Below are 13,393 nucleotides of genomic sequence, written 5' to 3'. Positions count from 1 at the left end.
GCCAATGTTTATGAGGTAACACCTCAATATTTGAAAGTGACAGGCTTATGAAGGATGTAATAATTTCTAACCATTTTTATTCTCAACTAGAAGCATATGATAGATCAAAGTCAACAACAGCAACATGATTATGATTTTCATTCTAAGTTTTTGATCTCTTTAAAAGTTAATTTTCACAGTGCTGTAATGAGATGGGTAAGTGCTGGTGCTTCCGTTTTACATGCAAGCGTCTTGAAGCAGTCTGGTCTAATGGGTAATAAAGCCAATTTATACATTATATATCTTCTACCTCATTTATCCCTAAATTAAACAAAACATGCTCACCTTTATGCATATGCTAAAGACAATCCTAATTTTAATAACAGTTAAGAATGTGCTTACGTTCCATAAAATTAGAATCCTAAATACTTCACTGAAACAAGGAGGACTGAAATAGGTGATTAAGGTCCTCTCTATTTCAAGCCTTGCCTTGCAGGTGAGTGCCAAGAATTTATTCTCACTGTTGAAGGTACGAGGTTTCTTGGAGGAATAGATTGACCATAAATCAGAAATGTCTTAAAAAACAAGAACACTAAATGGGAGGTGTGCTCCTGAGTGCTGAATCATGCCAACTCTACAGCTTCTCCTAAATTAGAAAACTAATTACAAATCATGCTTCATTATTTCAAACCTGGTTTGCTGTGTGGAGGCCACCTTCTCTTTTGAAAAAAAAAGAACCCCAAACAAACAACCTAAGAAAACCAAGAACCCCCAGAATTTTGTAAGCACTCCTGATTTAGAAGTAAGACAATAGCACATGAAGGACAGACGTAAATGCTACATTAAAAATGAAAAATCTTAGTGCGTACTTGGCCCATTTTATAAGTACCAACTACTAAGGAGGGAGAGTGAGGGAAATTCCAAAAAAGTCACCCATTTTTAAAAATCCATTCCCTGTTGATGATGTGGACCTGCAGCACAACTCCTTGGTTGTTTCAGGAACTTTGAGCTCAAACTCTTGTGCATTAAATAATTAGGACTGAAAGCAGAGCCTGACTCTAGTCCTGAGCATCCTGGGCCAATCCAGGCCACGCAGCTGGGCCAGGATCCCTCGTGGCAAGGTGTGTGAATGATGAACAGACCTGTGGGATTTGCCCAGACTTTTCTGGGAGGGTTGAAACAGGGACAACAACATGCAGGCTTTTCTGGGGTTGCTGTCCCCAGATAGACTGATACCAGCACAATAAGGTTTTATGGTAAAAATAAGGCATAAGACGTGGCATTTCCAGAGCTGAAGGAAAAAGGAGACAGAAGTGCCTCCTGGGACCCTTGTAGCAGTGAGAGATAATGAAGCACCCAGCCCAGGGGAGATTCACAGCCCAGAAAATACTGCAACTCACAAAATCCAACGCCTGCAGTAACTGGGACATCCAAAGCCTCTCCCCTCCACACCATTCTCCTCCTCCCCAAACTCTCCCCCTCAGTTCCTCATCTATAAATAAAACATTTCATTACTGAGTGATGAAGATTAAAATAAGGCAGGTGAGTCACCCTCCCTGGTACTACTTTGCTCTTTCATCTGCCTCATCCTCTTCCTCAACCCAGTTGCAGCCCTGAAGGCTGAAGAAAATTCATGAGTGTGGCAGTAAAAGCAGACAGAACTATCTGCAGCCCTGTGAGGAGCAGGGAAAGACCAGCTGCATTTTGATCTGTGTGGAGTTGGGAACTACACTGCTGCACAGATTTTATACCAGGAGTTTTAGGCAGCTCTGAGAGCACCTCAAATGCAGAGCATTTCTGGAGAAGCCCAAAAGGAGCCATTGCTCTGACTTTACCCATGTGAGAATGAAGGATGGTGAAGGATGGTACTTCAACAGGTGGGGTTTTTTTTTTGTTTGTTTGTTTTTTGTTGTTGGTTTTTTTTGTTTGTTTGTTTGTTTTTTTGCTGGCTAACTGTGGGCTTAGGCTACTTTTTCAAGCTTCACGAGGATTACAAGAACAGAAAGATCCAATAAGAAATCCTCTTTGTTTCTGTCCCTCTGCAAAATCTGTTTGCACTAACAAAACACCAGGGAATGGGGAGAACCTCCACCAAATGATCTCTGTCCCCTTCACTCACAGCAGTAGATCAGAAGTTGTGAGTGGCTAATCCAGACAGCAGAGAAAAACTAAATTCAATTCTCTAAATCTGAAAAGACTAAAGTGTTGATAATAGTATTGACATCAATATATATTCTTCCAAAGCAAGACTAAATCTGGCCCCAGGTGGTTCAATCTGAGCAGGATTGCCTGGCAGTTCAGGACACATTTCCAAACACCTGCTGATGCTCCCTTGTGTCATGTTTAGGTCAGTGAATCCACCAAGACCTTTCTACAGCAACTTAAAAAATTAAGGTTTGTGCCTTAGCCTTTCCAGTGTGGTGGCTTAGAGCAGCACATTGCTATGGATTTTTGGGGAGAGGGAATATTCCTAGAGCAACACCTGGGAAGGGGTGGGAAGGCCACAAAGAGCCAGTTGTCTTGGGGAATCTGCTGCCTTTGTCCATGATCTGACACCCCAAGTGTCAGTGCCCAACCCAAGCAGTGCAGACATTCATGTCCATGCCTACTTCTCTCCAGCCAGGTGAACCACGGGGTTCTCAACCTGCCTGAAAACCATCAGAAATCTCTTTCATGCCGAGGTGCAAAGCTGCCAGCAACTGGAGAGAAACCATGAACTGAGATTCACTGGTGCAGCATTATCAGTGGAATTGAGGCTTATGGCAGGAGCACCTCACTGCAGGGGGTTGGGTTGGTGGGTAAGCTCATGCTGAGAACATGTGGGTACACAGCACACAGCTTCAAACCCAGCCTCTACAAATCATGTGAATTAGAAAGGGGTTTTGAAAAGGTCTTTACTTAAAGCACTGGCATTACAGATTGTCCTCATCATGGAGCAATGGGAGCTAAAACCCCTCACGGTTTTCTGTCTTATATCTGCCCCTATCAGAGCATGAAACACTCCTTGGGTTTGGTCTCCCACTGCTCCCCAGCAGGCAGAGGCTGTTCCCCAACTCATCTGCTGCACCCGAGCAGCTTTGAGTCCCTCCCTGGCACACACCAAATGGGTGCTGTTACTCCCAGGGCTTCCACGCCACTGAGGCGCCCCAGGAGATCCCAGCCACCCCCTGGATGCTGTTCCAGAAGGGTTCCCACAGGCCATATTCCCCATCCCATCATGCCCCCATAGCCATGTCCCAGTTATTCATGCCATCCCCTGTGGCACTGGCCTCCTCTCCTGTGGGCAGCTGGACCTGACTTTGGAGGCAGCTGGAAATGGGCCAGGATTTCCAGGGATGTCCTGACTGCTGTGGCCTGTCTGACTGCCTGGAGTGAACATGAGCTGGCAGCTCTCTAACCTCAGGGGCATAACACCACCGATGTATCACCCTGCAGATAGCCACCCATGCACCAGGCTGCATGAAATTTCCCAGATCCTTACACAGGAATCACCATTTGTGTGAGTTCCTGGCTTTTCCCTGCTATTTTTCCCTGCAGAACACGTCCAGCATGGAGGTACAGTCCATTGTACCATTTTGCCATTTCTCTGGAGGAAACCATATGTATTTATCCTGGGGAACGCCTGTCAGCCTGTGTAATATTTTTGGAAATAATTCCTCTCAAGGGATTTTAATCACTGTTGGTGCATAAAAATAAAATAACAGAATCTGTGACCAGATGGTGTGTTGGGTGACATGGGGCTCTCTTCACCAACATGTAATTCCTCACCAGCCCTTAAGGACCACTTCCCTCACCAGTCCTTGCAAGACGTGCCTGCAAGGTCCTCTCACCCTGAACCAAATTCGTTTTTGGGAAGGAGGAAAACTTTGAGGTATTTGAGGAAGAGAGATATTTTCAGCAAAATTCAAGGGCCAAGGAATGAAACAAGAGAAACAGCCTTATCCCTGATCAGAAGCTACTGGAGTTGATCTTCATTGGAGGCCTGCAAGAGGAGAGGCTGATGTGGGATCTGCAGCTTCCTGTTGCCCTGACTTTGCTTGAGAAATCTCTGAGCTTTCCACTCCTCGTGGGAATTTTTTTCTGCAGTCTCAATCACTGCTGATTTTGGTTGATCCAAAGAATGGGGAGTGAAATCCATTGCTTTTCATCATTCAGAAACCACTCACCAGGTTTTGACACAAAGCCAGCTTGGCTCAAAGCTGGGCCCACGGCCAGCTTGAAAATATTCCTGAACCTTTCAACAATCCCTGGCTGGTTTTCAAACTTAAAACAAAAGCCAAGATCGGGGAAAGTTTGCAAATTTTTAGGTTGTATAAGAAAATATCTGCACAACCTGTGATAAACTACCCCCATTTGCTTTCAGTTATTTTTATGCTGAGAGAATCTCCCAGACTCCAGACCCTGCTCTTGCCTCAGAAAGCATAACCATGGTTTTCACCAAAAAAAAAAAAAAAAAAAAAAAGACCGGTCTGACAGGTGTGGAGGAAGATACAGGATGTGCTGGGGAAACTACCTGAAAATTATTCTGTCCAATTCACTCTTGTTTGGTTGGATGGATTGCTCCTTGTCCCCAGATAGCCCATTGTGTCAGGAGGGTTTGAGTTTATGGCAGATTATGGCAGTGTTGTAAAAAAGCTGGAGCTGTGCATCTCCTGCTGGGTCCATTCCTATGGCTTAGGAACAGGCAGGAATCTCTCTCTGAGCAGGAGAAATAAAGAGTTCTCAGAAAAAGCTTGACAGTTTCAGATATTCAACAATATGACAGTCTTCTTATTCAGAAACTTATGAATACTTAGTCACACAGAGAGAACAAGGAAATTATTTAGTTCCCCTGGTGAAGGGGGCGGGAGTCGTGGCTCTCTAGGTAGTGTGGAACAGAAATACAGCTGCTGCAGCCACAAACAGAGGGAGACTGCAGGGCTGCACTGCCTGGGATGCTGCTCTGTCTGCCATGGTTGGCCAGACACGCACACAGCCACACAACTGCTCTTTATTGAACAGGGAAAACAAAATGGGAAACGTTTAAAGCACGCTACTACTCTTACAGTACTGCTGATTTGACAGTCTGGGAGTCCACAGCCAGCAAACACCAAAGAAATATCTGTATCACTCACTTTGCCTCCACCCTGTCACAGTTTGACACAAGTAAACACATCTAAAACCCCTTTGCAGAGGACTCCAAAAGCTAAAAAATTCTTTTCATCTTTTTCTTTTTTTGTCTTTCTTTCCTTTTTTTCTCTTTTCTTTCTCCTTTTTCTTTTCTTTCTGTCTCTCTATTCTGCATTCTCCAAGTGTAAATCTACAGCCATGTCAAGCCTGAAGAAGCCTCCATTAATTGCAAGCAGTTTCACAGTGTTTCCATTTAATAGTGATTTACACAGTTTAAGAGACCACCCCTCTTTGTTCTGTATGCTAAGATTCAGCATGGCCGTATTTTTATCCATCAGTGAACAAAAAAAAAAAAAAGCTCACAAGATTCCTTTCCCCTCTTCTTCGTGTCATTATATGGTTGAGGCAGCCCTACCTGGTGACCACAATCCTGCCCCTCTTCACACACACTCCCAGAGCCTGACATCCCCAGCCCTCTGCCCCTGCCTCCAGTAAAAGTCACGTTTCACACCCCGACACTCAGCTCAGCGAATGAGCAGCACATCAGCAGATCAGCTGCCTGCCCAGAGCTACAAAACAGCAAAACATTTCCCACATCAGCCGAGGGGTGTTAGATCCTGTTCTACCCCTGAGCTCGGTCACATCCAGCAGACAGGGGAACATCCATGTCGGGAGCACCACGGGCACCGACGCACACCCAGACCCCGCGAAACCATGCGTGTGGGTATGAGCAGAGCCAGCTAAATTTTGTGCTGATTGACTGGAGGGGATTAGAAGGGACTCAGCCCAAAAACGCAGTTCCTAATGCTCCTGCAGCTATTGCATAACAGAGATCGATTCCTGTCCCGAGCCCTGACCCTCAGCTTACTCAAGACAAGTTTAATGCTTCAGGCTCTATAATGGAAACATCTACTTCCCAGTGAGATGGGATGTATCAGCTCCCCCAGGGCTGGGGCTTCTGGCTGTTTGGGTTCTCTGACAGTGGGAAAGAAAGTATGGATTTGTCCCCAAGAATGAAATAGAATAATTTTCCCCAAAACATTTCTACCAGAAGCTATGGAGAGCTGAAGCCTCCTGGGGTTCATTAACAGCTGTACACCTGCTATTAATACATCTACTAAAGAATGCAACCCCAAACCAAGGGAAATTGAACACATCCCCAAAATAAACTGAAAATCAATGAACCTGCAGACCCTAAACTGAATGCACCTGAAGTCGAACACACCTCAGTGCTCCAAAGGTGGAAAACACAGCAAGCAAGAAGTCCACAAATAAATGAACAAGTCCCAAAAGCATGCACAAAATGTACAAACACTTCATAACAGGCACTCCATTAAAAGCTGCGTGTTGAAATAATAAGTGACCATGCAGGAATTCCAGGTTCACGGGGGATAGCTGAAGTAAGTCCATCGAGATCTGTCACTCCAGATGTGAACAGGTGTATGACAAATGATGACAGATCCACATCAGCTCAGGTGAAATCAAATGCCTTTCAACATTTGCTTGAAATCTGCTTGTCTTGTGCCTAACAAACTGCAAAGAGCTTTAGGGAACTTGGCTGTTTCCTGCGTCCCCCCTCCCCCACATCAGCAAAAAATAACTACTTGCAAAGGCCGCAATTCCTCGTTATTTTCTGTTTCCCTACACGCGCTCACTAACTCGCTAGCAATGTTTCCAAGCAGCCAGGCTGGGAGGACAACAGAGGCAGCGTCAGGAAGGAGACAACCGGGAGACGCCGCTGCCAGGGCCCCCTTTGTTGAGCATCCCTGGGTACCCCTCGCCTTTTACCTGGGGATGCAGTCGCCATGGAAACGGGCGGGTGTTCCCTGGCGGAGCCGAAGCCCAGCTGCTCCCGCTGCTCAGCCCCGTCTCCATCCCGCAGCGGAGCCCCGGCCGCGTACTGGTCCGGCCGGTCCGCAGCCCAGTGCAGCCCAGTGCCGGCCAGCAGCAGGTCCTGGGGGTCCGGCGGGGCTGACATGCTGACCTCCGGCTCTCGGGCGCAGCGGGGGCCAGCGGAAGGGCTGCGGTGGCCGCCGGGCTGGGCTGGAGCTGCGGCCGCGCTGGGGTCTGGCCGGCTGCGGGGACCGGGAGCCGCCGCCGCCGCTGGATCTCCACCGGCGCTTGTTACGCAGGTGAAAATGGCTCGTTAGCCGGAGCCTTCCAGCCCTTGCGTCACCCTGTGGCTGGCATATCACAGGGCAGGGATCTGCCAGCCGGGCTGCTGCTCTCCCCCGTTTAACTGCTTCAGCAGGGTGGGCATCGGCTTGTGCGGGTAAGGGAAGAAATGCCCCCCGGCAGGCAGGCAGGCACACGCCTCCCTCTCCCCTCCCGCAGCCCCCCTCCTCCGCATCCCTGCGCTCCAGAGCATCCCGCAGGCGCCGCAGCCGGGCACGGCTCCTCCCGCAGCGCCGGGCTCGGCCGGCAGGACACGGAGCTCTCAGCAAGCCCTAAAACCCCAAAATCGGCCCGTTCCCCCCATCTCCGCCAGCCCCTAACCCAGCGAGAGAAGCCGCGCTGCGTTTGTTTATCCGGTTCGTTCCTCTCTGTTTGCAGCTTATTGGCACTTGTCAAAATAAACTCGCAGCAGGTGTCTGTGTGCCTTTTTTTTTTTTTTTTTTTCTTCTCCCCCTTTTTTTGTGCCGTTATATTTGCTTGCTTACTGCCTCACAAAATCATGTGTGTGTACCGGGGCGATGAGAAATGTCAAGAGATTTTTGCTGTCAGGGAGAGCAGCAGCGTGAGATACAGCAAAGGGGAAAGCACACAGCAGAGTCGGTGCTTTCACAGAATCTGTGCTACTTCTCAGGTGAACTAGGAACAAGTTTCCTTGCTGTCCTTTTACAGAGGAGCAAATGGATTCAGGTAACGGGTATGGGATCATTCCTGCATTGTACAGAGTTCTGGCACAGACAGATAAAGGAAATAAATTCCCTGCCTTGCAGAAGGGCCTCTCTCTTGTCATGCGACAGGTCAAGCTGCAAAGTGGAGCATAATTGCCCCAGCCAGAAGATTTCATTCCCACAGGCTGTCTGCCTGTTGCAGGAGTGGATCTCAGCTGTGATCTGTATGTCCCAGCAGCCCTAGGCAGCCTACAGCAACCTTTATGCTTGGGTTTGAAAACTGGACATGTTTCCACTTTTTTCCAGACAAGGGGGGAGGAAATCCAGGGTAAGGCCACAATACAAGATGAAAAGCTTTGAAAATAGCCTTGATGATTCTCATTTGTGCTATCTTCTCAGGGAATTGCCACCCTTATCCTCACTCCATCCTGCTGCTGCCTGAGAATCCTAGAATGGTTTGGGATAGAAGGAACCTAAGAGACCAAAGCATCCAGTTCCACCCCCTGCCATGGGCAGGGACACCTTTCCATTATCCCAGGTTGCTCCAAGCCCAATCCAAGCTGGCCTGGAACACTGCCACAGCTGCTGTGGGCAGGGGGGCCAGGGCCAGGGCATCACCAGCCTCACAGCCAAGAACATGCCCAGGTTAATATGATTTTCTATATTTCTTTATTTCAAGACAGGACATGTTTGCTGCAGATCAGCAGCAATGATTTTAGTCATCATGGCTGTAATGGCAAATCCCGTCCCATACCATCAGGGTTTACCTGATTAATAGATTAATAGAATGGGTGCACACGGCCACTGGGAGTGATTCATTCCCACACACCAAAGGGGTTATCGAGGTATCAGGCTGCTGCCATGAGCACAGACAGTGTTACTACAGTAAAAGGCTGAGAAGAAAGAGTGTGGACTGTGTGCTCTGCTTACTGAGTAGAAATGGGGACAAGCAGGAGTCAGCAGAGTGCCCAGGTGGTCAAGAAGGTCAATGGCATCCTGGCCTGTATAAAAAAATGTGGCAGCGGGACCAGGGAAGTGATTGTCCCTCTGTGCTGGGCACTGGGGAGGCTGCATCTCAAATCCTGTGATGAGTTTTGAGCCTCTCATGGCAAGAAAGACTTTGAGGGGCTGCAGAGGAGGGAAGGGAGCTGGGGAAGAGCCTGGAGCACAAGTCTGATGAGGAGCAGCTGAGGGAACAGGAGGGGCTCAGCTTGGAGAAAAGGAGGCTCAGGAGGGACCTTCTGGCTCTGCACAACTCCTGACAGAAGGATGGAGCAGCCAGGTGGGGGTCGGGCTCTGCTCCAGGGAACAGGGACAGGACAAGAAGAAATGGCCACAAGTTGTACCAGGAGAGGTTCAGGTTGGACATCAGGAACAACTTCTCCAAGGAAAGGGTTGCCAAGGATTGGAAGGGGCTGGAGAGGAGTCACCATGCCTGGAGATGTTCAAGCAATGTCTGAAGGTGGCACTCCATGGTTTAGTAACAGGGAGTTGGTTGGTCAAATGTTAGGCTTGAAGGTCTTGGAGGTCTTTTCCAACTGTAATGAGTCTACAATTGTATATAAATAAATAAAGTTTAAATTTTTTTTTTTCTTTTTTTGCTTCAGGAATCCCAATTGTAAGGCAACCCAGGATTTTATTTCACCATTTCCTGTATACAGTCAATACAATCAACTCTGCTCATCACCATGTAATATTGCAAGAGAAAACCAGAAGTCTTATTTCAAACCTTGGATTCAAACCCTGAGCTCCTACTGACCACCACAGATGTGATACATACATTTCTGATAGCAAAGCTTTGGTTTGCCAGGAGGAGTGAGAAAAAAAAAAAAAAACAAAAAAAAACAGGAGCAACAAGACAATACTCAAAAATCTTGATTAATCCATTTTTCATGCTGTAGAGAAAACTTTGAACTTGGCACAACCTGGGCTGTCCTGCATGAAGTTAATTTACAGGGGTTTTTTAAGTTCCCCACAGGAAAATCAGGCTGGATGAAGATTTAATCTAATACCTATTTAAGAGAGGTGTGAGTTTGTTAGTGGCACAAGGAACGAAAACGAATTCTTTCTATTTTCAATGCATTTACAAAAGCTCCTGGTAGTTTGTATCGTATTGTGTAGCAAACTGACCTGCACAGGGCTCATCTATCTCTGCTTATTGGTATTTAATTACCTTGATCTACCCTTTGGACATTATAAACCTCTGAATGTATGAAGTCTGAGAACACAGACACACAGATTGCTTCTCTTTCCATTATAGCCCTTTGTGTTCTGGGGATGCTGCATGATGCTGGGACAAAGTGACTTTGAACCTTCAGGGAATTTGTGGTCTCAGATGTAAAATTAGCAGCAAAGAGCCCAGGACCTGGCAGGGTATATCAAGAGATTCAGCAATGGAAAAAAAAATCATCTCTTCTTCCTTAAGGATTTATTCTCAAGATTTTAGAATAAATTAATTGCAACAGGAAAAAGGAAAAAAAAAAAAAAAAAAAAAAAGCAGCTTTTCACATAAATAGGAAAATGAAGATAAGTAAAACAACCTCCCCTACCCCACAGAAAATATTTCAACACTGAAGCAGATACCAGTCTCTTTTTCAGTTCTCCACATCTGCACTGCAGCCCACCTTGCTTCCCATGTGTCTCACATCCTCACCCTCACACAGCCAAACCTCTGGCAGTGTGTGACAGCACTGGGCTGGCCTGCAGGCAGGAAACCCCTTCCCCAGCCTGCAATCAGATCCCATTTGGACACAGACAGGTGGGGAGCCCAGCAGCCCCAGTGCTGTGGGGTTACACTGGCACACACCCACCTTCCAAGGCATAGAGAGGTGTTGGAACGCCCAAAGAGAGTCTGGAAAGCTGGTGAGAATACAGCTCCTCCTGGGCAAACCAAACCACTCAAAACTGTCACTGCAGAGAGGCAAAAGGCCTGAGAGAAAAGGTGACCTGTGGGTGCTGGTGGCTCTCCCCACAGCAGAGCCCTTCATCATCTTTCAGTCCACACAGATCCTTCCCAGGGAGCCCTTTGGGTCTTTGGTCTTCCACCTTCTCCCTCTCCTTCTCCACAAGCTCTGGCAATGAAGCAGGGCCAGGCAGCTTCTCCAAGGTCCTTTTCATCTTTTCCTCCCCACAATAGTGGCAGTGTTTCAGGTTTTTCTGAACTTAGGCACCCCAAACTCCTGAGCTCCAAGGCATCATCCACCTCCCCACCTTCCCCACAGCCCCACCACGGGCTCCTGTTCCAGACTGCTTTGGGATTTGGAGTGTCTGCACCAGCCTGTGGGTCTTAGACCAGCTCTGTTCTGCAGGAACAAGCATCCCAGTGCCAGGAAAATGGGCCAAGGCCAGGAAAGGCAGAAGGTGCAGGTGTGATGACAGCTTTCCAGCTTTCCCAGACAAACAGCTGTGTAGGGAGTGCTTCCCTTTGCAGAGAACAACTTCAGAGATGAGACAGGTACTGAGTCCAAAACTGCAGCTCTCTAAAATGATCTGGATAGTCCCACTCTTACCACATGCACTAAAATGGGGAGACTGGTTCACCTTGGACCTTTAGTAAGTGCAATTTCAAAAATACCAGAGTCTAAATAGCAGCATTTTTACTGCATGCTGTGTAATTTAACCTCCTTTCACTGCTCTGAGGTTTGCTGGGTGCATCACAGCAGAGCACAGAGACCCTGCCTGGCCCTTTAATTCCCACATCATACAAGAGCTTTCAGCTTCTCCAGCCCTCCAGTTGTAATGCAATGTGATTAAAGGTGGTGCTTTCCCCGGGTAAGCCTGACTGACTGCTCCATCCTTCATCCCCTGTGCATCCACAGCTGTTCTAGGAGTGCTGGGGATTGCCTCTGTTTCTCTGCAAAGATGGCTCTGCAAGGAAATCAGGAGCTCAAAGAGCAAAATTATCAAACCTGTGACCTGGCACAGCTGTGGGGTGGGTGCTGGCAGGGGTCAGAGAGGAGGAAACCTCCCAGGCTTCTGCTGAACATGGCCAGTTCTCCCTCCTCCCCAGCTTCAAGCTCTTTGCAGAGACAGAGCTGAGCAGAGCAGACAGGTGAGTAGGTGGGATATACAAAATACATGCAGCACTGGCCTTGTTTCAGCAGGGCTTGGCAGCTGGATTTCTCCCCCAATGTCTGAAAGGCTCTGCACTCCCCTCTAGAGCACACAAACATCTGCTGAAGTGGCTCCTTGTCCTGGAAGGGGTTGGCCCAGCAGTCTGAATCTGAATCCATGCAATATCTGAGGATATTTGCATCCTCCATGTGGCAGCAGGATCTCTGCATGCCACTGCAAGTGCTGCTTAGGAGCATCTTCAGAACAATAATCTTTTCCTCCTTTTACAGAGCTCCTCCTGGGAGCCCAGCCCAAGGATACTACAAGAAGAAATATTAGAATTTGTCCTGTAGACATTCCCAGCTGCATGGAGCAGGACTTCCTTCTCTGAGTCCTGGCAGAGCAGTTTCAGAGGCCAGTCACCACTGAGGAAAATGTTCAGACTGACACCACTGGGTCTGGTGCTATTTAATTGCACTGTTAATGATCCAGCTGAAAGGAAAGCATGAGACAAGACAGTCCATGTGAGCCCGGAGCAGATCATCCCAGAAGTCTATGTGGGCAATGGTTTGATACTGGTTAAACAGTGAAAGCAAACAAAAAGATAATTACAATAAAAATATCCACAAATTTGCTTAGGGAGAAGCTGAAAAAAGGGAGACACAGGTCTGGCCAGAATTGTGTCAATCATAGGACAGTTATGCTGGTACATGAGAGGTACAGCCAGAGATGCAGAATCAGATTTTTTAATGCATTCTCATTCCCTTGCATTACATCAGAAGGTATTTGTGCACAGAGTGCTCTGTACATTACACAGCTCCTCAGCAAGTCCATTAGGGGTTGGCTTCTGAGTCCTGATTTATGCTGATCCATGCCTTTATCAGGCTTTGAGCGTTGATTATGCACCATTTGCACATCTCCAGAAACCCATGGATACTGAAGATTACGGCTTGTGAGCTGGAGGAGACTCAAATGGTTTTCATTTATAATTTGCCATGGCACAGAGGGTACCAGAGACTCGACCTCTGGAGATAAAACCCACAATCCCTTCCAAAACCCACAAGAGATTGTTCCTTTTAATGTAACTGAGAGGCACAACCTCCATTCCTGGGATCCAGAACTGCTGCAATATGAAAATATTGAGAAAAGTGCTACAAAAGGGAACACATGCTTGGTAAAAACAATGTTTTGTGCCCAGAGATACCTTAAGCAATTGTCACCTGAAGGTAATCAGCAGTGCTTCCAAGAGCTGCTGTGAGGATATTGGCTCATCTAAACATACCATGCTATAAATTTAATCTAAGTGGTCTGAGGAGAGGGGAAAAACTCAACCCTGCAATTGCTGCCTCGGTGTAACCTTGATAGCTGGGAATCACATTCCCCCAATGAGCTACATATTTGTCTTTTCTTCC

At 47.4% G+C, this 13,393-nt stretch overlaps 1 protein-coding gene across 1 annotated transcript in view; it reads right to left on the bottom strand.

Moving 5' to 3' along the window:
• The window catches only part of RTN1 (reticulon 1), a 123,624-nt gene extending 116,418 nt beyond the window's left edge, over window positions 1-7,206 (bottom strand). Inside the window, exon 1 of the mRNA XM_021554533.3 lies at window positions 6,877-7,206. Within this exon, the coding sequence (XP_021410208.3) occupies window positions 6,877-7,066 (190 nt within the window). The 5' untranslated portion in view covers window positions 7,067-7,206. The remainder of the gene's footprint in view (window positions 1-6,876) is intronic.
• Window positions 7,207-13,393: the final 6,187 nt, after the last annotated feature.

Source organism: Lonchura striata, chromosome 5 (genome assembly GCF_050655825.1).
Source record: "Lonchura striata isolate lonStrDom1 chromosome 5, ASM5065582v1, whole genome shotgun sequence".
Taxonomy (NCBI): domain Eukaryota; kingdom Metazoa; phylum Chordata; class Aves; order Passeriformes; family Estrildidae; genus Lonchura; species Lonchura striata.
The sequence above is the reverse complement of the archived record's forward strand: the minus strand, read 5'-3'. Positions and strand labels throughout refer to the sequence as shown.